At 38.2% G+C, this 26,332-nt stretch overlaps 5 protein-coding genes across 6 annotated transcripts; 3 read left to right on the plus strand and 2 right to left on the minus strand.

Annotated features, from left to right (window-relative positions):
* Positions 1–358: 358 nt before the first annotated feature.
* LOC126611445 (ketol-acid reductoisomerase, chloroplastic-like) lies at positions 359–5,157 on the minus strand. Its single transcript, XM_050279739.1, has 10 exons — positions 4,812–5,157; positions 4,341–4,433; positions 3,978–4,043; positions 3,724–3,864; positions 2,594–2,821; positions 2,395–2,512; positions 2,154–2,293; positions 1,867–2,034; positions 1,558–1,713; positions 359–943 (listed from the first exon to the last, which is right to left on the minus strand). The coding sequence occupies exons 1-10, from the start codon at positions 5,100–5,102 to the stop codon at positions 578–580; spliced, it is 1,767 nt and encodes a 588-aa protein (XP_050135696.1). The 5' UTR covers positions 5,103–5,157; the 3' UTR covers positions 359–577.
* Positions 5,158–8,168: 3,011 nt separating this feature from the next.
* LOC126611456 (uncharacterized protein At1g03900-like) lies at positions 8,169–11,501 on the plus strand. Its single transcript, XM_050279747.1, has 8 exons — positions 8,169–8,491; positions 8,996–9,027; positions 9,459–9,559; positions 9,667–9,739; positions 9,930–9,961; positions 10,544–10,634; positions 10,786–10,897; positions 10,995–11,501. The coding sequence occupies exons 1-8, from the start codon at positions 8,393–8,395 to the stop codon at positions 11,298–11,300; spliced, it is 846 nt and encodes a 281-aa protein (XP_050135704.1). The 5' UTR covers positions 8,169–8,392; the 3' UTR covers positions 11,301–11,501.
* Positions 11,502–11,841: 340 nt separating this feature from the next.
* On the minus strand, positions 11,842–13,153 carry LOC126611457 (uncharacterized). The gene is made up of 4 exons (XM_050279749.1): positions 12,953–13,153; positions 12,642–12,800; positions 12,334–12,462; positions 11,842–12,204 (listed from the first exon to the last, which is right to left on the minus strand). The coding sequence occupies exons 1-4, from the start codon at positions 13,076–13,078 to the stop codon at positions 12,037–12,039; spliced, it is 582 nt and encodes a 193-aa protein (XP_050135706.1). The 5' UTR covers positions 13,079–13,153; the 3' UTR covers positions 11,842–12,036.
* A 3,740-nt stretch (positions 13,154–16,893) lies between these two features.
* Positions 16,894–17,743, plus strand: LOC126611458 (uncharacterized). The gene has a single exon (XM_050279750.1). It carries the CDS (start codon positions 17,210–17,212, stop codon positions 17,699–17,701), a length of 492 nt encoding a protein of 163 aa, XP_050135707.1. The 5' UTR covers positions 16,894–17,209; the 3' UTR covers positions 17,702–17,743.
* A 4,697-nt stretch (positions 17,744–22,440) lies between these two features.
* LOC126611448 (uncharacterized) lies at positions 22,441–25,925 on the plus strand. Of its 2 annotated transcripts, none has more exons than XM_050279742.1 (6): positions 22,441–22,637; positions 23,430–23,608; positions 23,901–24,642; positions 24,767–24,835; positions 25,129–25,298; positions 25,443–25,925. In XM_050279742.1, exons 2-6 carry the CDS (start codon positions 23,513–23,515, stop codon positions 25,626–25,628), a joined length of 1,263 nt encoding a protein of 420 aa, XP_050135699.1. In that variant the 5' UTR covers positions 22,441–22,637; positions 23,430–23,512; the 3' UTR covers positions 25,629–25,925. The 2 variants fall into 2 exon arrangements, with proteins under 2 accessions (XP_050135699.1, XP_050135698.1); XM_050279741.1 differs by having other exon boundaries at positions 22,443–22,637; positions 25,431–25,925.
* The last annotated feature ends 407 nt before the right edge of the window (positions 25,926–26,332 follow it).

Here is a 26,332-nt window from a genome sequence, read left to right on the forward strand (position 1 = left end):
GCTTGTTAATCTACCTGTTTCTGTTTACATTGATGTTGGAGGAGAATATTTCACGTCAGTCCTATTAAAAAAGGTCGTTATAGGGGTATGTGGACTATACATCGACCAATGATTTTCCGCCATTGGTCAAGGGATCAGTGACGATGGAGATTTTACATGGCAGGTAAACCGCAACATGATGTCCCGTGTCAATGAAATCAGGACATGTTAACAAAATTTTCCGCGTCTTTTTTTATTGGCGCAGGACGCCACTGGGACAACGTGCCAGTGCCATATACGCCCTATATTATCGTGTCCAAGATTGTATCCGCAAAAGAAGCACCAATTTTAGAAATGCAAAAATTGAAAAATACATCCGTAAACCAATAACCAGACCTCTCTAAGGAACCACCATCCGCAGTAACATTATTAATATTTTAACTACTTAGTACTACCACAAAATCATAACACAACTTGCAATGTGATGAAGTACGCATGATCAGGAAAAACAGAATAAACTAGGACAAACAACGACACACCTTAAATATGGAACCAAACGGAATTCATAGGCCAGCTCAGGCAGTAGGTTCGTCGAGTTTTAGTTGCTCTGACGCAACTCTGGTCGCACAAAATCTGCATCAGCAGTCACTGAAATGTCAACTGTAGGTCTCAGTTCAGCGCATACTTTGATGGCTCCATGCACTGGATCTGACATGAAGTTGCTGATGAGGTCTCGGTTGATGGGTGCACCATTGTCCACAGAAACTAAGGCCTGCTGAGTAAGGATGTAATCAAATCGTGGAGCCCATTTCCTTGATCCCAACCGAGCTGTTGTTGAACAGTTATCAACCATGAAAGAAACTCCCCGTGCATGCATAAAAGGATTCAAAGAATCCACCGATTCAATAACACTTTCATTAATGATCTCCGAATATGAATGTCCTTTCTTCCTCAATACTTCGATCTGAAAATTCATAAAAGCAATTAAAATCAAATGCAGAAGAAATTATCCCCAGTTACTAACAAAATCATTTATTTCTATTACGACAAAGATAAAATAACATCACCGCATTTATGTTCCAAGGAACTGAATATATATTTGCATTACGAAACAATACGTGTGTTCATTGTTTAGTTGATGACCTAAAATATATATTTGAAGTAGATGTTTCATGATTTTGACTAGATACATTGACAGAAAAATAACCCTTCACAAAATCCACATTCTTAACTATAGGTCTAAACCTGATATGCATCTTAGTCTAAGAAAAGTAAAAACATCAAAATACTTTCATATACCAATCTTTTGTTGCCAATATTTTAATATTTTTTAGGCACGCACTTGCTATTCGGACTGTTTAATTAACTAGTCTGGTGTCAATATAAAGTCAACGACAAACGTTATTAATTTTGGCAAGTATGAAAATGCGTATCATTATGGACTACTACACTCTGAGATCAGAACAAAAGGAAAAATCCCATTCATGTGTAAGCAACTCGGAACAATTGCTTGTTGGAAGCTAATTTCTTCTTTTGCAATGTCACATTCTCACCCATTCTAAAGGGTTAGGCTCGTACCTGTGCCATCATTAAGGCAACAAAAACACCCGCAGTGAAAGGGTGTAATGGGCCTAGATCACCAGCTGGCCTTGTTGATCGGACACGCTCACCGACTTTCCACATGCGGGTCTGATCAATTTTACCCATTGGGAATGCAGGCAGACCCTCCTTCTCCTGTAACAAAGGTATGTTCATTATCAATTGCATGACATTAATATTCGTTTACTTAAAGTATTCAAAGAACTATGACTCTGAGAATCATGTACTTCTAAACAACAATAATCAAAATCTGGGCTTTCACCAATTGAAAACAGATGGAGAACATACATAAAAGCGACGACCGGCCAAGACAACACTGCGGATCTCGCTGCCACTGGCAACATCTTCATAGCATTCATACAAGATGTCCATGCATGGATAAAATGAGGCGCTATATGCAGCCTCAAATTCCTTTTTGCCATCTTCAGACAAAGAGTTGTAAATCTCTAACATTCCCTGTTGGGAAAAATAATAAAAACAATGACCACTTGTTCTTAAATTGACATACAAGCATATATGTGCAAGGAACACACAGATGTAAACTACAAATAATGAAATTCATGTGTGGGCAGTACCTTAGCCGAGATGGTCCTTGACACAATTCCAGTTATACATTCAACAGTGTTTTTATAAGCCAAATCCTCACTCATTCCATTTTCAGTGTACCTTCTAAACAGGGACTCCACAATTCCATGAACAGCACCAAGTAATATGCCTACAAAGCAGAGAAGAAGAGATGAGATATCAACTTTACTGGATTCAAAGCATAAGCAAAGAAAAGAGAAAGAAAGTTTCGATGTAGCGAATAAAACATACCTCGTTCGCCAAAGATGTCACTTTTGTATTCCTGCTCTAGTGTAGTGGCAAATGTGAAAGGAGAACCAAGGGCAACTGACCAGCCCAGGGCCACATCTGTGGCTCTACCATCAACATCCTGTACAAACACAGCACATTTAGTATCCAGGATATTGGGCCAGAAAATATGTAGTCAGAGAGAGAGAGAGAGAGAGCTGACCTGGTGGACTGCAAAACTGGAATTAATTCCTGCACCATTTATCTCTTTGCCTTGGACATAAAGTCTCCTTACAGATGGACCCATCCCCTTGGGACATACAGCAATTACACTGAAGTTCTTGGGAAAGTCAAGTCCCACTGACTGCAAATGCCCTAGAAGAAAACCATGGGAAAGACCAAGTATACTATTTGGTTTCATGTGTGAAAATACTTTCTCATAATTATCGGCCTGCAACATGAGACAATTAAATCCTTTCAGAAAGATGCTTCTTAGGGTAGCCAGAAAACAGGCTCGTTCACTCACACTCACGACTTCATTCCATTAGGGTGCGTTTGGTACGTGGGACCGGACGGGACGGAACCGCGTTTGGTGCGCCAAAAATGGGTGGAACGGGCTGTTCCACGGGACAGATTTTGGGTGTTTTTGCGTCTCACCTCCCCCCCCCTGGAACGGGTTTGTTCCACATCTGTGGAACACAATGTTTTATCATTTTAAGACAAATATACCCCATGTCTTTTTCAAAAATTACACCTTCGTTCCGTCCCGTCCGGTCCCGTTCCGTCCCGTCTGCGTACCAAACGCACCCTTAGGGATTACATTCTGTAATATGGAATGATTCTCAACAAAGTGAAACTTCACCAAGCAAACGTTACTTAGGTTAGCATGGGCAGCACATAATTTCCGACCAGCAAAACAAAATCATGCATAATTATGAAGATATTCATGAGATGACAATTACTTGCAGATAGCCTAATACCACTCTGGTTTAATGCTAACAAATGACTTGTTAAGAACTCACATGGTAGATAACTTAAAAAACACTTGATTATTAAAACCATCATTCAACAACTTTCAGCACATATAGTTCGCGATATTAGATCAAAGAAAAAACAAAACAATATAGTAATCGGATTATCAGTACTTCAGTCTTTATTAACCTATTTTCCAAAGTGACTTATTAGTAAGTACGACAAGTCAGTATCCAGGGATAAGAAGATAAGAGATGGTTGAAAATGATAAATGGATTAGCAGACCCAAAATCATTTTAGCGGAAATAGAAGCACCACCGCAACTACAAGTTACAGCCAATATTAGCAGAAATACAATAACCAAAAGTGCAATTGACAGACCTGTGCAGAATCAGAGATTAGTAGCAACACGAGATCACTGCCTGAGATTGTTTCCCATATATCCCCCAAAGTCCCATTCTCCTCAGTGAAACCAGCTGCACGAGCTTCAGCAAAAGAACGAGAACCCTTCCTGAGTCCAATCTGTAAAGTCACAACAAGTTAAATTAGTTAACCGCAAGACATTGAAAATAAGTCAGTAACCATATCTTTTTTCATATGCAATATATTTTTAGTGTAAACGGAAAAGCATTTACCTTGACAACAATGTCAGACTTTGCTTCAACTAGAGAATCTCTTAGATTCTGAGCTTGAGCAGGTCCCTGAGGAAAAGATAGATTAAAGACCCAAATAACATATAGTGACTGAGACAGAAAAACAATATACATTCACATTCTACAACAGTAAAAAAAGCACGGAAAAGAATTACGATACGTAACCACCCCCTCTCAATTCATACTGGATTACCATAACGAATCTATTCGCTTAGAGAACAACCGTATGGATACAGAAACGGAGAGAAAACCTAAGAACCAATGCAGACCCAAATACTAATCATGGTATTAAATAAATCAACCAATTAACAAATAGATAAAATATATGAGAGAAAGTTCATTCACCTGAGAACCCCAACCGATAACACCAATCTGCTTAATACCCTTGAAAGCATCGGGCAGCAAGTGGAACAGATCCCTTCCTCCTCTCACAATATACTGCAGTCAGCATCAAACCCACCACACACAATCAATAAAAAATTCCAAATGGAAATCTTTCTCAATCATTATTAGCAATATGCATATAGTTACAACAAATAATACAGTTTACATGTATTCGCACAAATCGGCGGAAAATCACTAAACATTTTGGCCTCGTTTTCCATTCCAACCATTCTTTTGTTTGTTTGTTAATGATAAGTACAGAGAATCTGCACAAAAGCTATCAGGCAGTATAAAAAGCTTCCCTTTCTCGTTCCCCAACCCATTTATTCAAATCCAAGCAAAACCCATCAACTCAATTTGTAAATTAACTAAGCAATATCATAAATGTGTTAGTACAAATAGACAGATAGTGAGAGCGAGAGGGAGAGCGACCTCGTTGTGACCAGCGAGGTTGATCTTCTCCTTGGTGAAAACAGAGGTATCGAAATCAAGAGATGGAGGGGGCTTAATGGACGGCATTGACACCATGCGAGCTCCGAGAGCTGAGCCGCCGCCGGAGACATTATTACCACCGCGGGTGGCCTTGGCTCTCAGAGGGCTGAGAGACTTGGAGACCGCGGATGAAAACCCTAGACTGGAGGGAGCCACATGGGTTTTGGATGCGGAGGATGATTGGGGAGCAGGGGAGAGGGCAGGAGAGAAGGAGGAAGTAGCCGCCGCCATTGATGACTGGGATGCAGAGGAAAATGAACAGGGAGAGTGAGGGTTCGGTGATTAAGCACGTTTTTATACTCGGTTGGGATGTGGCTAACGTGCGCCGGATGCTTAAATAAGCCCGCTGGTTTTGTCTTTTTTTGTGGAATTGGTACTAGGAGATACGATAAAAATTCATTTCGCATGCTCATCCTCCCTCCTCATTTTCTGTTTATCTATCAAATCCAACCATCAGAATAAAGAAATACATAAAAGTATTGGTTGCACTATTTTCAGGAAGTTCTAAAGATTTTTTTTTTTAGTAAAAATAGTTTTTAAAATTAGCTGAACTTTTTACTTTAGTCTTTAATATTTGAAATTGAAAATGTTTCATGAACTTGTCCGCCATTAATTGTTTTGATCTCTTCATTAAATGAAGATAAAATGATAAAATTCAGGGTACTTTTGTAAAAAAAATTTGGCCTATTGTTTATAAAATTCAGGATACTTTTGTAATTTTCATCCTTGTTTAATAGAAATTGTTCATAAAATAACCAAAATGATTGATGGTGTCAAATCAAGAGACTACTTCTATTGATTTCAAATATTAATGACCAAAGTGAAGAGTTATGTCAATGTTAGGGACCATTTTAATTAAAAATCTAAGTTTTAATATAACGACAGTGTTAGTAGGTTAGAAAACTAGTTTAAGTTTTACTTCTATATGAACAGTGTTTGGTTGACAATAAAATGAATTTGAGAATGATAAACATCATTTTTATGTTGTAAAAGTAGTACGAATGCCCCGTGTAAAACTAGTGGAAAGGCCTGCATGAAGCGTTGGAAGATGATGATTAGAATTCACATGATTCATGTGAAGGCTTTGTGAATAATGTTAGTTTCCTTTCGTTGAGACGTGTGCTATAATTTATATGCACTCTAGTATAAGATGAAAGACCTATATAAAAAGGTGAATTTGAGTCATTTTATACACCGAATACTAACTTCATTTTCCTTGTGAACGACTAGCGTAAAACAAAAAGCATAAAGAAATTATACAAGTTTATTTCACTTCTTTTCTTTTGTATTTATCTTCCTTATCCAACAAAAGTAAAGAAAACAAGACAGTTTGTTGCAGGATATACTTCCAATCAGATTTGTAGATCTTGTTTTGAAGAATACGTGAGTGATTCATATACAGCATCTTTTTCTTTTATCAAAGGTTCAACCAATTGATATGTTTTCACAAATAACAAAACCCGTCCGCCCATCTTTGATTTCATTTTCCCTTCTTGTGGACGAAGACAAGTTTGTTTTCTCTTCTTGTGTCAATTAAAAATGAAAAATAAAAGAAAATGATTTGTCCTTTTCCCCACAATATCAAACTTAAGAAAGAAAAAAAAACAATATTTAAAGATACGGGATTGTTTATTCATCAATTCCTTTATGTGAACCAAACGGGCCTTAAATTCGAAATATAATTCCATCTCCTTCCAGTTTTCTTTCCATTTCTTCCCTTCTTATTTGAATAATGTGGGGTACAAATTTCACACGTGTAAAATTGCTTTGGTATTCTTAGAGTCAAGAAATGAAAGGTTTTGTCGTACCAGTGTGGTGTGAGCTAAAGGCCCTCCAAGGATGAATCACAAGCTATAAGTTTCTTAGATAAGGAACAATTGTCATTTTTCATTGGAATGGACATGCCTTTCATTATGGCATGTGTGACACTCCTTAAGTGGTGGGTTGAAATCTCACGTTAACATGTTCATTTTGCCAATAACATTAACTTTAAGAGACGTGATGAGGAACATCAATTAAGAGTCTCGTTTAGGAGAGCTGATAGTTAAAAATAAAGTGATGTGTGTACTACAAGTTTAAAATGACATATGAAAATCTTCTTCTTTTTTTCACGAGAGATGTTGGTAAATGGAAATGATCTAAGCTTGTGAAAGGGGCATTGCAATCCCATATACCGAGGAAATGAGGTGACCCTCCAACTTCAAGCAACCTCTCTCTACCAAATCAAACTCTCAGTTAATTTTCATATTTCTACACTTAGTACTACGGTCAAGTAATATTCTTTTTTATTTATAAATGAGATGTTTTAGGATTTGATTATCGTCAAGGCAAATTTAAACTAAATTATTGTTAACTCATTGTAAGGCTAAGATCATTTCCAGTTGAGGCTCTAAATAGGGACAATCATCATATAAAATGGTATATATAAGGATAAAATGAATCTCCAATGGAACGAAAGTGAGTCTCTGAGGTATAGGAACTCATTGGATATATATTGTATGTCCTCACAGATAGGGACAACCTTAAGTGGAAAATGAAGTCTACTGATTATAGTTTTTAATGCTTTTAATTAATTAAAAAATGGTTAAAATAAACAAAAAAAATGTGCACTTTGAGTGGAAAATCATATCCACAATCTTGATTGAAGATTTTTCTTTTAATGCTTTTAATTTTAATGTTTTTAGTTAATTAAAAAATAGTTAACATAAGTAAAATATGTACACCTAATCAAATAATCACGTAAAATAATAAAAACTTTAAATTTAGGGATACTAATATAAAAGGAGAAAGATTCTCTCATCTCTATTTTTTCCTTCTCTCCCTCCTCTATTATTTAAACAGTTACGGTTAAATCACGTCAATATCTTATATTAATTTTTTATAGAAAATGAAAGACAAAATAGAGATTGTGAGAGGAAAGGATGGAAAGAGGAGGGGAAAAATTCTTAGTCCAATATAAAGGCTCTACCATTGAAGGCAATATTCTTTTAGGGACACAAAAATTCCCTTTAAATCCTTAAATAAGTACTCAAAAGTGATAATTGGAGTCTTTAAATAGAAACTTCCATTGAAGATAACACCGTTTGTAAAAAATAAAAAATAAAAAACTAACTCTCATCTTCCCATTGGACCTTGCACTCTCATCACAACCGTCGAAAAATCCCCATTTTTTGTTTAATCAGCGAGCAGTAAAAGCCTTCGACCAAAAAAAAGACCGTACGCTTATAAAAAGTAATCTCATCCAACGGCTCCTGCTGCATCTTAATATTACTGACGAGGACACTCGTGAAAATGACTGAATGAGGAAGAAGAGAGCTCGCTCTGTGATCGTCTCTTTTACAGAGAGAGAAAACCGAGAGAGAGAGAGAGAGAGAGAGAGAGTACCAAATTATCAATCTTTAATCCTACCAAATTAATCTACCAAGTTCCCATCAAGTTCCAAGTTCCAACCCTCAGCAACCAGTAGCTTCAGATTCAAATTTCATCTCAGTGCTTCTGAATCCTGATCCCAAATCTGGAAGATGGAGAAGGAACCGGTGGTACCGAACCAGCAAGAAGAAACGGAAGCTGAAGCTTTGGAGCTTGTTCTTTTTCAAGTGCCTGAATGTTACGTGTACTTGGTAATATACATACACACATACTTACATTCATGCATACATCATGTGCCCGAATCCTTGTGCTTTCCTGAATTTTTTGAGTAATTCTGTTAATGGGTATCTTGGGAATGCATAATTCAACTAGATTTCTTAATGAACATTGATGCATGTATTAGTTGAATGAATGAATATTGCAGGCGTGCAATTGCCAATGTTGGTTAATTCCAGAGTTAAAATGTTAATTAAAAGTTGTTTAATTTGTGGTAATTTGAGTGCAAAATTAGGGTAATGGAGGAATAGTTTAATTTTGTTTTGCTAGTTCAAGTGTTGACAGTAAATCCCTTTTCAGCTAGTAACCAATTAGTGCTTGTTTTCGATCTGCCATCAAATACAAAAGCATGGCTCTTGGTTTTCAGTTTACAAGTAATCATAAGGATTCGATAATGCGAGAAATGTTTGGTTACTCTTGTATGGCGGTTCTTGAAGTTATTTGTGGTGTCAAGCTATTTTGTAATGTAACTTTTGCAGATACCGCCGAGGAAAAGTGCAGCTTCATACAGGTTTTGCTCAACTCATGGAATAAAAAATAGGATATTCATCTGACAGTTTATTTATGATTAATCTGATACGATGCCATCTGTTATCATGATTGATATGAGTTATTTGTAATTTTAATTCGGTCCACACATCGATTAGTTACCACAAAATGAAGCTTACAATTAGGCTAGATTGTATGAGTTTTTCGTAATCTATTTTGGGGATAAGTTTTCTGAGATTGAGTTAGATTGACACAAAACCAAGGAATCAACAAATAAAGAGATAAACAAACGGAGATGAATTTTATTAGTCCGGATATTGGGTGCTTCTTAACCATAGAAGTTAGAACGAACAAACAAAAAGAAGAGTAATCTATCTATTGGCGTTGATTACTGGCGGAACTCTTTATTGCATGTGTTGGAGATGAGTTTTACGTCTCTGAAGTTTATTTCAGGGCTGATGAATGGGATGTAAACAAATGGGTATGGGAAGGGATATTGAAAGTAATCAGCAAAGGAGAAGAGTGCATTATCAGACTTGAAGATAAGAACACCAGTGAGGATATTTTAGTTGTTATATAAGATGTAAACTGTGTTGTATGCCTTCCTTTTGTAGCATGAGACATTTTGTTATTTAAAATGTAAGGTGATATATCCTTGCAGGTGAACTATATGCTCGGGCGTTTTTGAGAAATGGAGAGCCTTATCCGGTGGAACCTGTAATTGATAGCAGCAGGTTTATCCTAATTCTCACTAACTGGAACGCATCTTTATTGGACTTCTCATGTTAAAACATCACACGCCTAAATTACTTACAAGAAGATTCCTTTGCATTAAGTTTATCGAGGAGCATAATCTTATGTAAGTTTTAACTTATGCATTTTGATTAGTTTCTAGAGGGTGACTGAATGTTATTTGTTCTACAGATATTTTGTTCTACGTGTAGAGGAGAACATTGGTGAGCTTATATACTTTCTCATTGTTGCAATCTCTATGATTTAGTGAATCCTACTAGCCTATTGTTGGAACAATTCAAAGAGTGTTTTAGCTTGTATTTCCATTCGTACCTAGAACTAGAAGATATTGGGTGAAAAATTGCCTTAGATCAAGAGAAACCATGGAAATTCATCCTCTGATACATATCCATTCTAGGCATGTGAACTTTCCTTTACTGCGTGCATGACTTTTTAACTTCCAAATAGATGGCCTGTAGTGGGAGAGGGCTAGTAATTACAAGCCTTCCATTTGTCCATAGTGGCTTGGACAAGAGTAGACTAGAACGTTGAAGTTAATTAGTGCCATCATCATGTGGTGTTTTGCCACAAAATCATAGACCAGGAAGTTGACCAAGAATTGCAACTCGTATCTAAGTATTATGCCACTTCTTTTGTTTCATTTTATTTTTCTTAGCTCTTGTATTCCTGTTTCCCCAAAGTTTTGTGCCAGACAGCAATGCAATTTCGGGCTTCTTAGACAAATTTTTATTTCCTTTGATTTGTTCATGTCATGTATGATCCTCATTACATTGAAATTGATGCAGATGGTCAACTTCGGCATGCATTCATTGGCCTTGGATTTCGAGAAGGAACAGAAGCTTATGATTTCCAAGCCGCCTTGCATGATCACATGAAGTATGTCCTATATGTACAGTGACAATTTTGCGTATTCTTCATTTTCTACTATAACATTTTTAGAAGCTTTTGATTTGATTTTTAATGCATGTGTATCAGAGGATGAATTTCCGTCTATCGAGCTCATGTACCTTTCTAAATTGTTTTGAAGATATCTGGACAAAAAGAAAACTGCGGAAGAGATGGAACAAAAATTTCAGCAAACTTCCTCAGTTGATTACAGCTTAAAAGAGGGGGAGACTATTATACTACAATTAAAGAATGTTAGTGATGTGCATCGCATTTTCTTTCAAGATGTGTGGTTTTGACTTATGCTACTTACTGGAGCATGCTGATTGAATTTCTTTTCGGTGTCAACAGAAAACTGCCGAAATCGTGAAGTCCAAGGTTTCTGAGAACAACTCCTCACCAGAGAAAAAGGCTAACAAAAAAGAACCCTTGATTTGTATCAAACCACCACCTCCTCCCCCGGCACCACTTTCGCCTTCTGCTACTGTTGACAAGTCTTCCTCAAACTTGCCTTCAAATCTCAACCTTGAGGGAACTTCTAAGCACGAGGCCTCAGAATCACCGGAACATGAGTCGAAAGAAACAAGCTCTTCCGGGAATCAAAGCACTCAAGATATACCAGATGACGACTTTGGGGATTTTCAGACAGCTGTTTAATACGAATCGATAATCTTTGATATGAGATATCAAACGCCTGAAGATGTCGTTCGCTTTTTGATGCATTGCGCGTTTGTGACGGTTTAGATTTTGTTTGTACAAAAATTTGATTGATCTGGTGCATACTAAAGTGAAGTTACTGAGAAAGCAAAATTTGCAAATTATAAAAATTAGAGGGAAGAAAAGAAACTTATATGGAAAGATCTTTAAAATTGCACTGCAGGTAATTTTGTGAAAACAACTTGAATTACTACATGGCAATAATGTATCAATCTTTCTAAATACTTAATCGTTAGTTCGTGTGTGCTTAATTTGTTTTTAAAAAAACATTAAAAAAAAGGAACATCACTGGTCTTTTATGGATGAGGATCTCTCTGATCCTCTTTGTGAGGATCCATGAGATCAATTCATTTTGATCGTTCATCGTACATAGCTCATTTTGATCGTTCATCGTACATCGTGTGATTAGCTTTTGTTAGTCACTAATTGTGTTTCATTCAAAATGATTTCTGATTGCAAGATGACTGATGAACATATAGGATAAACTAATCTCTAGGATCCTCACAAAGAGGATCTGGTTAGGATCCTATTCCATCTTTTATTTCGAAGTACATGATGAGTAGAGCACACCGAGAACTTGAATGTGCCGTATCATCGAAATCAAAGATACTTCAAACTACTCTACTAGTCTTGCTGCATGCATGTTGCCAATTGCAAATTCTACAAGTTGGTAGAGCTATAGCCTGAAACCGATAAGTATAGACATCAAAAATACCAAAACGATAAGCAACGTGGAAATATTCGCCAACAAACTCGCTATCTGATCATCATCTTCATCTTCTTCTGCATATATGCCGCTCTCACTCATACTACTCTTACTCGTGGTACTGGACGCTGCAGGCATCTGTTATATATACACACAGACAAACAAACACATATAAATGTGATGATCGACGTGTTTAATAGAAGCTGATTGATTGATCACGAAAAGAAGAAATTATAACTAGTTTTAATTAATAAAAATTTACATTACCTCCAGCATTAGACCAGACAAGGAACACTTGATATCAGCAATTGTACTTGCCATCTCCATGAACTTATCCTCCAAATCGGCATTTAATCTCTTTAATTCTTCATAATCTTCTCCTTGTTTCTTCATCATCTATAAATGATATAAATAAATAAGTAATACATCTTAAAAGATTAAAAATAAATAAACAAACAGAATGCAATCGACGTTGCTTTATAATTCCCCATCAAAAGGGCATGAAAAGTTGGTTGATTTGATTTGTGACCCAAATTAATTTATTGATGAAGGTTGATGATGATTCGATATAATACCGAAAGCTGATCTGTTTGAGGCTTTGGCTGTGGCCTGTGGGAGTGTAGCTTGGCTTCTAGCCTGGAGAGGTTGCTCTTTATGTCACGAATTTCTTTCTCGATACGTGCATTCTTTTCCCCATTGGCTTCCAGTGCAACTGCAACCTCTTCTTCCATAAACTACCCATGCACGTACAGAAAATATATATGCTTACTTAATAAAATCATTTGATTGATGTACTTACTCGATCAAGTCTCTACAGTCTCGTCATATATATATACACACATACATACATACATACATACATACATACATATATATATATATACACCTGGTTTTGGTTGCCCAGCAGAGGTTGAACTGATGAGTCTGAAGGAGAATGCCGATGATAACAGAATTGAAAGGGTAACAAGGGTTGCACCCGTCTACTGCTGCTTGCTGATTTTGCAGCTCCCATGCTTTGCTTTCTTGAACAATACTAGTACTTTGATTGGATTGGAATCAAGAAATTCCTTAACAACAAGATTCAAGTGAGATGGAAATGTCAAAGATTTAATACGCGAAACCAGCTCCGCTTTTCTTTCCTTGTTTGGCTCAGCTGGGCAACTTGGCAAGTTTGCAACCAAATAACAGGCAACTTTCTAGGAGCTACTTATTCCTGATAATTAGTTTGTTTAGTTATGCTAGTGTCACGGCCGGGAGATAGACGCGACCGAGTCTAACACCGAAATTGTCTTTGTGTGACACTGAGATAACTCTAGAGCTTTCATTTAGTGACACTAAATAACTACAAGCCTATTCTCTAGCTAAAAAGAAAAGTTCATTGACACGTGCCAATGGTACGTATTTTTACTCATCCAATAGATACGTGCAAGGGATACTATCAAAACATACAGATACAGTACTTGAAAACAAGAAGAAATACCATTCAGGCAAAGGAACAATCTCTTGTTCTACCTATTTCACTCACTAACAACCAAATATTTGAAAGGAATGAGGATGATTTTCATTCGCGCATTTACTAACATCTAAAGAATGAAAAAGTGAGTGGATAATAAACTTTGGATATCTTATACGTACATTCTCATACCTGGAAAAAAAAAATCAAGATATGAAATTACCATGGGGTCTTGGGAATACTACCTCAACCTACGTGCTCCACTCACAAAGCTTCAACATACAAGCTTCAACAAAAGAAAATTCAAAGAACTTAGCGAAGAAGGCTTTGGTGTATTTAACACAATACGTTGAAATGAAGGAAAGCTATTTATTGATATCCCCGATAAGTCACAAATATGTACATATACATGAGTCAAAATAAACAAACAAGAGGGAGCCTTTACAAAGGTTGCTTAGGAGAAGTCTCAGCAGTCGGTAGAGCCCCAGAAAAAGCAGGCACTGGAAGGGGATCATTTGGAGCCTCAATACTGGACAGAACCCTAGAAGGAGGAGGCAGCAGAGGTTGATCATTTGGAGCTTCATTATGCGGTACAGCCCCAGAAGACGAAGGCAATAAATGCCTTTGGAACAAACCCACAAATCTCTGATGATCAAGTAAAACCTGACCATCAGATTCCTTCATCTGGTCAAGCTTCCTCTTCATGTTTGTAGCATAGTCATGTGCGAGCCGGTGCAACTGTTTATTCTCATGCTTGAGCCTTCTAATCTCCTGTTTGAGACTCATCACTTCAGCCGCCAATGATTCAACTTGGCGGGTTCGAGCAAATAGGCGTTGGGCCATGTTAGACACAGAACCTGCACACTGAACACTGAGAGCCAGAGAATCCTTAACAGCCAACTCATCAGACCGTTTGGAAAGTAGTCTGTTATCTTTAGGAGTGAGAAGGTTCATGGCCACTACCGCAGCGGTCATATCATTCTTCATCACGGAATCCCCAACGGTAAGAGGACCAGTAGGGGAGACGAAGGATGGGCGCCATATGTTGTCTGGAGAAGGCGTGGCTGCCTCTTCAACAAGGTTCAAGTCAAAACGACGGTCGGAGGGGCCAGACATTTTCAAAGGTGTTGAAGAGAGAAGAGGTTGGACAAATCAAGATCTTAGAAGTGCAAGAATGGAGCTTCTACTGGTGGAGATTCAAGTGTGCTTTGGAACTTAATGCCAGCCTCTATAAAAATCTGCACTCGACGGAGCTTCAGAAATCGAAGAGGCGTTTGCTTTCTCAAAAGCTGGGCTGCTCAGAAACCACGAGACGTTTGCTTTCTCAAAAGTTGGGCTGCTTAAAGACCACGAAGGCTGATCTCAGAAATCGAAGAGGCGCTTGCTTTCTCAAAAGTTGGGCTGCTCAGAGACCACGATGGCCGATCTCAGAAATCGAAGAGGCACCTACTTTTCCAGCATTGTCAGCACCTGTCAGCTTTGCGGAAATTATGGGCATTATGTCGAAGATTTCTGGTGAAGTAGAAAGCACATAAATCTTACTGTTCAATCACCCACTTCCCACACGCAACATTAGCTCATGGGTACCACAGATAACTTTGCCAAAGTTCTCTGACAAAGTTGAGACACGTGAAGCTTGCAGCTCCCACTACACCGCTCTGACCAAGAAGGGTAAAAGAATAGCAAAGAAACAGCACTAACAAAGTTTAGACACATAAATTTTGAAGGTCTAGCTACCATATTATTACCCACAAGGGTAAAGGAACAGTACCGCTGCTGGATAATTGGAAAGTCCATGTGTGTCAACCTCTGTGCTTCGTGGCAAGATAGACTAGCAAACATGCCCAACCTTTTCTCACATTCGAGAAAACACTCCCAACAAGATTGCTTGCTCCAAAATCGAAGAGGCACCGCCCTCCGAATCTCGAGAGCCAGACTCCCAACATGATTACTTTCTAAAAAATCGAAGAGACACCGCTCTCCGAATCTCGAGAGCCAGACCCCTAGCAGGATTGCTTTCTCAAAAATTGAAAAGGCATCGTTCTCCGAATCTCGAGAGCCATATCTCCGACAGGATTGCTTGTTCGAAAACTGAAGAGGCACCACTTTCCCAACTTCAAGAGCCAGATCTCCTTGGATAAAGCTTGTCTGTAATCTTTACACGCAACATCAGCTTTCCAGATACCACAGACCACTTTTTCAAAGTGCTCTGACAGAGTTAAAACATGTGAAGCTGGCAGCTCCCACTACCGTGTTATGACCAAGCAGGGTAAAGGAATAACATTACTACTTGTTGTTAGGGAGACTCCTATATATGTTGACCTCCATCCCCAACAGACAGGCAGACCTGCAAAAATGCTCAACCCTTCCTCATATCTGAAAGGGCACTCCCAAAGAAGCCTTTCGAAATATTCAACTTTCTTTCCCCCCGATAATACGTCTGCAAACAAGCTATACTAGAGCAAGAATATCTCATATCATCAGGGTTAAAAGCAAGAGTATCTCATATCATGTTTTTTCCCTGTCTTTTCCTTTGGCCTTGTTCTTACCTGCAAGACAATGAGAAAGAGAGCAATCAGTCAACACTTGGAATCAAGCTTCCAGTCAGGAACTGACTGCCTGGAACCCCTTACTTGATTACTTACCTGGCATTGCTCTCGAGTACTCATCTTCAACATCTTATGCTTCCAGGGAAGATACCGCATCTGCCTGAGGAACATATAGGGCAAGTGAGAAGGATACAAGGAAGCATGTGGAGACAAGCGTAACAGCACACGTGCCGATACATCCACTACTCTGTCAAAAGCAAAAGTATCCCATATCAGCAGGGTCGAACGTACTATAGATTTGATGGACTTGTTTTGACCCTCAAATTCTTCAGTGGGCCTTATACTCTGGAGGAAACCAGAAAACCCTCCAGCCCAGTTCAAGAATAAGCCTGTGGAAAGTTACTTCTTCAAAAGCAAAAGTATCCCATATCATCTCTTCTCATTTTTCTTCTATTTATCCTTCATGCTGCCTGCAAGATAGGGATAATGTGAACAATCAGCCGGAACTCGAAATCAAAGTTCTGATTAGGGACTGATTGCTTGGAGCTCTGATTGCTTACCTTGTCTGTCCCCTAGCTCGGCGACTTGGAGGACTCCTACTACATGGTTTGTATCGCGCTTGACCAAGCCTGAAACTACAAGTAAGCTTCAAGTGAAATTGATACATTACCTTGTGCATCTCCACCAATTAAAGATACCACCCCTGGATGGAGGAAGAGTACTTCCAGAGAAGATGCCACATCTACCTACGAGACAGATAAGGCAAGTCAAGACGATACCACACTCCGGAACTTAGAAGTTTCGTGATTACGAGATCATTCTCCCATAATATTTCCTAATGTCATTTGTATTAAATCATTCACTTGTACTCACTAAAAGAGAGTTTGAACCTATGTACTTGTGTAAACCCTTCACAATTAATGAGAACTCCTCTATTTCGTGGACGTAGCCAATATGGGTGAACCACGTACATCTGGTGTTTGCTTTCCTATCTCTATCCATTTATATACTTATCCACACTAATGACCGAAGCAATCTAGCGAAGATCACAAAAAACGACCGTTTTCGCTACCTAGGATCTATCTTGCAAGAGAACGAAGAATTAGATGGAGATCTCAACCATAAAATACAAGCTGGATGGATGAAGTGTAAGAGTGCATCCGGCGTGTTGTGTGACCGTCGTAGGTCACTGAAGCTCAAGGGAAAATTTTATAGGACGGCAATAAGGCCAGCGATGTTGTATGGCACAGAATGTTGGGCGGTGAAGCATCAACACTTACACAAAATGGGTGTAGCGGAGATAAGGATGCTTCGTGGGATGTGTGGGCACACAAGAAAGGATAAGATTGTGAATGAGGATATCCGAGGTAAAGTAGGAGTAGCCGAAGTTGAAGGAAAGATGAGAGAAAATCGGTTACGGTGGTTTGGACATGTGCAAAGAATGCCTACTGACGCTCCGGTTCGAAGATGTGACTACGGAACAGAGGTTCGGGGCCGAAGGGGTAGAGGAAGACCTAGGAAAACTTTGGAAGAGACCCTAAGAAAAGACTTAGAGTACTTGGATCTAACGGAGGACACGACACAAAACCGAGCGCAATGGCGTTCTAGGATTCATATAGCCGACCCCACTTAGTGGGAAAAGGCTTTGTTGTTGTTGTTGTTGTTGTTTGTCTCTTGGGATTCACCATTAGTTGACTTGGAAACTTTCCGGGCTCTCTCTGAGCAATTGGATTGGATCAAAAAGCTGCCAATTTGAACTTCAAATTTCCCAATGACAGCTTGTGCGCTTTTCTCTAATCTTGAAGTATGTTGTTCAAGTTTCGCTGTGCTAAGTGCCAGACTCTTGACAGTGTCCTCCAATGATGATGATGATGATTGCTCGGGCTTTTGGAAAGGAGCCGGTTGAACTTGATTTTGATTATTCTTGTGCGTTTTTCTCTAATCTTGAAGTACTAGAGTCATTCACTGGGGCCTCGGTTGTAGGCGTTCACTATGTTGCCTTGCTCTTGCATGAATTCTGGATACGCAGCTCCTAATGGGCATGCAATGGCAGGCCTCACGCACAGCACAAACTTCATTTGATTGTGTCATGGAGTTCATAGCAAGGATAGCATCGAATTTCCTCTTTAACTTTGCAATCTGCGCATTAGAAAAAGGATCATATTATTGATACCAATATCACATGTTTACCTTTTGTATCTGTGTGTTGAGTTTCATTCGCAATTTGCTCGAATGTATAGTAAGGGGTGCAGTCAAACTCGGATTTGAGAGGGTTTTAAAAGCTTAGTGTAGTCAACTAAATGATTTTAAAGGATTTTTGAAATCCATGCAAATCTAAGTGTAATTAATCGAGATTTTAATAGTTATTTTTAAAGTCTATCCAAATGTAGATGTATTAAAAAATTAAAGATTTTGTAGAATTTCATTAAGTTGTAAATTTTGTGAAATTTAAGAACAATAAGTATATATAAACCAAATAAAATCTTAGTATATATAACCAAAACCAAATAGAATCTTACTTCACACCATAGGATTTCAAATTCATAGACCTCTTTTGAATGTTTTACTCTCTCTTCTTCTCACTGCTTGCCAACCACTTTTTTAGCTTTATCTTCTCCCTTCATCTCTGCAATTTTTTCTTCAATTTTCGTTGCTGGGCTATCTCATTTATGGATAAAAATGATGCTAGGTTGCATCATTTCTCATATGGGTTCTTGGGTTCATCTCTATAAATTTCGGATATGGGTTGCTGACACACCCCGATCCTAGAATCAAGGCGTGCTGGCCGTCACGTGAGCGTGACGTAGCCAAAAGTGCGACACGGAAGCAAGATATAACAGAAATATGAAGGAATTTAAACCAACCACTAGCAGTAAAACCTACTAGCATAAAAGAGGGAATTATAAAGTAAAACACACGAATTCAGAGCGTAGGTATCAAGTGCAGTCAAGTAGGACCATAATTAAAAGTGCAACACCCGCAGGTGAGTCCTACATGCAGTACGTCTGTCAGAATGCCGAAAAAGACCTCGAGAGCCACCAACTGCTAACTAGAACCTGGAGGGGCGCAAAACAAAGATGAGTGGGTCAGTAAAACTAAAATTTTCCAAAACATTTCATTTAAAACATTTCTAACCCCTCACCGTAAAACTTGTATACTTTCCCAGAAAAATAGTATATAAACATATATATATATATATATATATATACATATATCATCAAAACTCAGCTTACCATCTATCAACATAACATCTCAGACAGAATATGTCAAGCCATGCCAAAATATAATATGAATGCATCAATATAACTCAGGTGAAATAATAAATCAACCGGAGACCCTACAGTGGTCCTGTACAGCTGATTCTATAGCTCAATATCCCATCCAGCTGGAGTCACCAACTGTGACCTGTACGGCCGTGCCGGAGTCACCAACTGTGACCTGTACGGCACTACACTGCACATAAGTCGGAACTACCTATAGTAGTCTGTACGACTAAGATGGTGAAATAATACGCTCTAGTGCTTCTCTCATCAATCGTCTGTGCACATAATCTAAAGTCACCCACCAGTCGGAACCCCTCTAATGGTCTGTACGACTGGCATGTCGAAACCACCTCTAGTGGTTTGTATGACATCCACCTACTTGGATCCAAGGCGAGCGTGCGGTGTGGTGAATACTATAAGCACTAATACCAAAGGTGCAGTTTATGAGCTCACAACGCAATCACATCATCATTCATTCATATAAACCATATAAACTCACCTGATACTCACCTGTGCGTCCACGACACCAATTCACACATATATATGCATCAATTATCAATTCATAACTCATAATATGCATGCATGTCATTTTAGAAATATAATTTCATTTAATTTCGATTTCTGGGAAAAATAGATAGCATATAGGTAAATACAGAAAAATACTGCCCACTCACTGGTAAGTCGATGGGTCGTAACCCCCGTGACGTCCCTGGATGCGCTCGTCCTCAGGATAGGTGTCACCTATATGGCAAACAACTATAAAAACGTTAATTTAAACACATAACCAACAATTCGAAATAACTTCTCATACGGTGCTCAATTTGGGTATATGAATATACCACATCGACCTACTCGACGTCACGGATGTCGAGAAATTTTTAGAAAAAATTTTAGGCTTGCCACGCGCCCCCACGCGCATCGTCTTCCTCAGCCAGTCGCCGGACTGGTTTTTCCGGCGGCCGGTTTCCGGCGAGTTTTGAATTTGCTTGTTCTCCTTCGTTTCTCAACCATTTTCTTCGAATTTTATATCAAAATGAAGCCCCAAACACATAGATTCACGATATACTACTTTAAAGCTCTAAAAATCACGAAATCTCACTGGAGAAATTTCACAAAAACCGGCCAACTTTGAACGTGGTGATCCCGACGTCCAAAACTTCCAAACGAACGTCCCCGAGCATCCTTAGAACCTCCCTAAGCTCACTATAAGCTTGGATTGTCCTAAAAATCAACCAACACCAAGTTCATGAACAGTGCCAAAATCGGTGCTTAAGGTTTCGACGTGAAATTGAAAGATTTCTTACCTGAAATGGGTGTGGTTGAGTTCGTAAAGTCCTCACAAGCACGATGGTGTCTTCAAAATCCTCGATCTATGAAGTTTCAGGGGGCTTTGGCGTTGGTCCGTACGGTTCGAGAATGAGAGAGAGAATGTATGGAGAGGAGAGAGAGAGACACGGGGAAGGAAAGGGAAAAATGTCCCGAGGGTGTGTGGTCACCAATAAATCCCACGTCAAACCCTAACCACACAAATTTACAAAACCATTTTTTTTATCCAAACTTAAATTATTTTCCAAGAACTTAGGGGTGTATATATTTAACCAATAATGTGACACACGTACCTTAGTCCCCGCTAAGGGGTAATTCCGTCATTTCACGCTCCCGATATAGAATTTTCGGGACGGGCTGTGACAGTTGCCGGGTTCCCTCACTTGTGGATAAATATGATGTTGGATTGCATCATTTCGTTGCTGGGTTGCATCATTTTTTAAATTTTGTTTAATTTAACTCAAACTAGAAATCTTTATCGCATGCCCAATTTTTTTTTTTAAATCTGTGCAAAAAGCACCAATCTTTCATAGACTTGTGATCATTTTATCTCATGCCTAATTTTGTATTTGTCAAAAATCGAATGAAAATTGTATTTGTTTTCAAAATTTGGTCCGTTAAAGATATATTTATCACCATTTGATTATTTGACAATCAAGATTCAACGTTGTAAAATATATCAAAATTCATAGAAATTTGTTATATGAATGTTCTGAAATCTTTCAATTTCCAATTCATTTTACATCTCCCACCGATCTTGAATATCGATTGAAATATTACCTTAATTGATCAAACAACGGTTTATTGGTCATATGCTATGTGCAAGGTAAAAAACACACTAGGCTTGAGAGAGAAAAATGGTGTTTTGTTATGGGTTTAAGGGTGGAGAGCATTTTTGCTCATTATCATAAACTATGGTATATTCTTAATGTACACCTAATCATTTGTCATGTGTCTTTTTATTTAATTTTGGTTAATTTTTTTTTTCAAAATTGAAAAATTAACATTCATTGTGAAAGTTAACTAGAGTTAGAAAAAATACACGTAATAAATTATTAGGTGTATGGTAAACATATACCATAGTTATAGTAATGATCAGTATACGAGGTGGTATACCACATTTCACTATACAAATAGTGGGATATATGTGTTAAAAATTTATAACTTAAAAATAAAATTTATCATCACTTTTGTAAAAACAAGTGGTATAACACTTGTGTTCCGGTCACAATGAAAAATTTATCCACTTTTAAGGGTGTTTGGTTTCAAGAAGAATGAGTCTTTGAAATTACACGTGTCTACATCTCATTGGGCCATGTCAGATGTCATTAAATTTGGATACTGACTCGTAGACCTGTAAATGGGTCGGGTTTATTGGGTTTGGGTCGGGTTGAACCCGACCCGTTAAGTTAACGAGTCACCCGAACCCAACCCGTTAAGCTAACGGGTCACCCGTTTCACCCGTTAACAATTATTATTATTATTATTTTTGCATAAAGTTTATTTTTTGTTATTAAGACTTTACTAAAATTACTAAAATATCCTCAACTAACGGGTGCTAACGGGTTGACCCAAAATGACCCGTTATTTAACGGGTTGTTAACGGGTTCAACCGTTAGCGACCCGACCCGTTAAGCATCCACCCAAATACAAATATTAACGGGTTGAATCAAATCGGATTAACGGGTTGGGTCCAAAATGGCTTACTGACCCGTCGGTATCCAAGTATTGTACATAAATAATTGAACACGTGGAGGCTTGAAGAATCTCGAATGAAATGAAATGTGTCTCTACGTTTCTTACTTTCTTGTACCTCTCTCCTTCCTTATTATATTGTTCCATAAGCAAAACCAAACACAAAGTTGGGGTTTATGCATTAATCCAAGTCTCTTCTCTGAGATTTTGGGTTTCTGTTCTTCTGGGTATTTTTAATATTAGTTGATCATCAGATTTTTCAGCACTCACAATTCACAGCAACAAGTAAGTTCTCAACCCTCAATTTTCTTCACAATCATCAAACTTTGCTGCTTTTGATCATGGCTACAAGCAAAGCTCTTTTCTCATTTACCTGTTCGGTTACCGGGAAAATTGCTGGAAATTCATATGAATTAGCTACTTTTTTGTATCAATTTTCGTGCTTTTTGCCTTATGAGAGAGAATTTGTAAATTAATTGGAGGGTTCTATTATTTACAGATGGGTTGTTTTTCTTTCAAGTTAGGGATCGTTTGTGTTGTTGCTTCCTGAAATAAATTGGTTTTGTTATATTTTTAAACTATATTTAATCATTTGTTTGGTGTTCTCTCAAACACTCTGGCATTTGGTTTGCTTTGGAAAATTGGAAGTAATTATAGGATGCTGAGACTTGCAATCATATTAAGATAGGGTCTCAACTCATTAATTTTTGAACTTGTATTTCACTGAACTAAATTGTACCGAATACCCGCCAACCCTTGTGCCGTGATGCTTGATGATTATCCTTTTTTCAGGTGACATACAGTATGTGTATACGGTTGGTCACTGGACAAAATTACTGTTGAATTTGATCTCTTTCAATCAGTTTCGTTGCTTGTCTGATTTATTTGGTTCACGGGGTGAAACTATTACATGCTACTGATATTGAACACTTACAGTAATTCTTAAAGAAACATGGTGTAATTCTTAGTGTCATTTTGGGAGATGGAAGATTTCAACGTTCTATGGGGTTCTTCTTCCTAAGAGCCATTTTTATGCATTCTTGTGAGCTAATACTAAATTCGTATGATTTCTTGCAGATAATTACCAATTTGATGTAGAAACTGAGTGGGGGAATTACAAAATACCAGGAGACATACGACGATTGTGTAAAGTATAATTTATGATCAGAATGGATGTGAAAGGTGTAACCTGGGTTGGGGGTGTATACCAGAAATTCGAGACTATGTGCTTGGAGGTAGAAGAAGATATGTACCAGGTAAGGCCTTTTGGAAGTCCTTTTCTGTCTCCCGGATTCCTAAAATAAAGGGAATAATGACCACATACTGCTGGTCCAGAAGTGTTGATCATAAGTTTTCAATTATCCTTCCTATTCCTCGTCATCCTCTCACTTTGAGTGCTTATGAACATATTTATCTTGTGTGCATTTTTCTTTGGAATAAAATATGGTGTTTATGTGGTTCAGTGATCATATGAGATAGTGGTCATGTTAATTTCATTCCGTAGTCCAGTTAACTTATTTTGTTGATCATTCTATTTATTTGGAACAGGACACAGTCAAATTTGTTGAGAATCAGGTACAGACTGTTGGTGCAAGTGTTAAAAAGTTCTATGCAGAAGTAATGCAAGATTTGGTCTGTCACTCTTCAGTGGATCCGGAGATTATGCCAGCCTTTGGGGACCTTGTAGAAAATAATTTTCATCTTGATAATTCTAAAAAGTCAAAGGTTAGTAAGAAAGGAGAGCCGGTAAAAGTCGATGTTGAAAAATTGAGTGGGGATTCAGAGGTTATTGCTGCAATGAATATGGATATGGACCATAAATCATTGTTCCATGGACAGCACATGGATGAATATCGCATGCTATCCTCAGGGAATTGTGCTGGAGGAGCATGCTCTGATGTATACTTAAGACAAGACTATGATGGGAGTAATTTTAAGAATTCAAACTCGGTTGTCAAAGAAAACCCAATCAAGGAGAACTTACCCGGGGCAATCACTCCGGTTGAATCTGATTTGGGTAGGCCATCATCATCCTGCCGTGTAAATTTGAATGATACCCATGAAGTTTCGAGCGAACGTAGAGATACAGCTTTAACCCCATCTATAACCGAAGGTATGACATGTAAGTCCACAAGGGAAAGTTGTGTGATTGCAAATGCAAGCCAATGTACAGCTGATGTTTCAGTTGACAGCCGAACATCTAATATGATTGTTTTGGATAAATTGGAAGCAAAAGAATGGAACGAAATACCAGATTCATCCTTTGGTGGCTCATCAGTAGAATCAAATGGTGACTATTCTTTTTAACCCTCTACAAGTGTTTTGTTTTCACCAACCTTCCTATTTGTTCTCTTTGATTTCCGGGTTGGCTGCTGCAGACAATTGTTTGAACAATGGGTTTGTTTCTTTGTTAGGATCCTCTCCAAGTGGACAAGTACACTCTGAAAAATATGCTGCCAAGGAAATCTCTGCGTCTCATCCTGGTAACACACAGTACATCTCATTCAGATGCACAATAATCTGATAACAGTTTTTATATTGATATTGACTGAAAATGATTATGCAGATAACAACACTGAGAAAATAAAGGAGTGTTTTTTCAACTGTGGACCATAACTGATTTACATTCATGGGGGGTCTAGATTTTATACTAGTTCATGAAAAATTGCACGTTCTTTTTTACATGTAGAGTTGTGTACTTGATGGGTTTACTGGTGCATGATAAATTGAATGTTATTTTGTTCTCCTAGTAGTAACCAATGACTGAATTTCCCAGGGGGTTTGCATGACTCCAATTTTTATGCAACTGAGAGTAATACTGTTGTACATGGAACGGAAACCATTCAACAATCTGAAAGGGCAAAGCTTGAGGAGACTTGTGTAATGGTGACTGGTGAGGACATTCATTTTGTTCCTCACGTGGACAGCAAACATAGGCCTTACAAGGTTATCTCTCTCTCCCTCCCTACACCTCCCTCCCTCCCTCTCTCTCTCCTCATTCTCTCTCCCCCACACACCCCCCCCTCCTTTTCTCTTTCTCCCTACTTTAATTGGCATTAATTGGGACTTCTTTTCTAGAAAAAAATTCAGAATGTCTTTGCTTTGAGGAAGAGGTCAGCAAGGAAGCAAGAATATGAGCAGCTTGCATTATGGTATGGGGATGATGAGAAATCAAATTTAGAAAGTGGAGAACGTCTCGGGCATTCTCCGACCGTGGAGGAGACACAGAAATCACCAGCTCATGAATTTTGTGAATCTGGATGGGAGATTCTCTAGGTACCCTAGTAAAAGCTTGTGTAAATAAACCGCCTCACTGCAGCCTCTCCGTGGTGATCATGGTGCCATTCAAAATTCCTAGCTTAGGCTAAAATTTGTACCATAGTGGGAAATAAACAAGAATGCCTCCCGCTCTAGTCTTGAGTACGTTAACAATTATGTAACGTCCATAAGATTAAGTACTTGAAATTTACATTACAAATGGGTCCGACCCAATAGAGTCCTACCTTTATGGTCACCATTGTTAAAAAGATGGTTACTATTATTGTCTATGGTTAGCTATTGTTTGTGCTGCTATGCTGTGTTTTTTGTTCCTCGTTTTCTTTTCTTTTAAGTTTTTTGTTTTTATGTTGGAATTTGAAATGGAATCTGTTGAACCTGTGTTACTGGTTCAAATAAGTGCCCAGAGGGGAATAATGGATCGTAGTTTCGTGCTTGTGCTACTGATTGGAACAACTGTGGATGCATACATTCTCGCACATTGTTTCGTATGTTTGGTAGTCAATTTCTTCAATTTATTTCTTTATTGTCTTTGCTAAAAAAGCTATAATAGATAAAGCACATGCAGGAACTTTACATCCACACAGAAGGTAAATTCTCATGATTTGGAATACTCAATTTTGGTTTGTCTGCTTATTTGGACAGGCTACCCCGACGTGTCTTGGCAGCTGTTCAGGTTATTAATCAACAGCAGGTATGGTTTC

The sequence above is a fragment of the Malus sylvestris genome, chromosome 17 (genome assembly GCF_916048215.2).
Source record: "Malus sylvestris chromosome 17, drMalSylv7.2, whole genome shotgun sequence".
Lineage (NCBI taxonomy): Eukaryota > Viridiplantae > Streptophyta > Magnoliopsida > Rosales > Rosaceae > Malus > Malus sylvestris.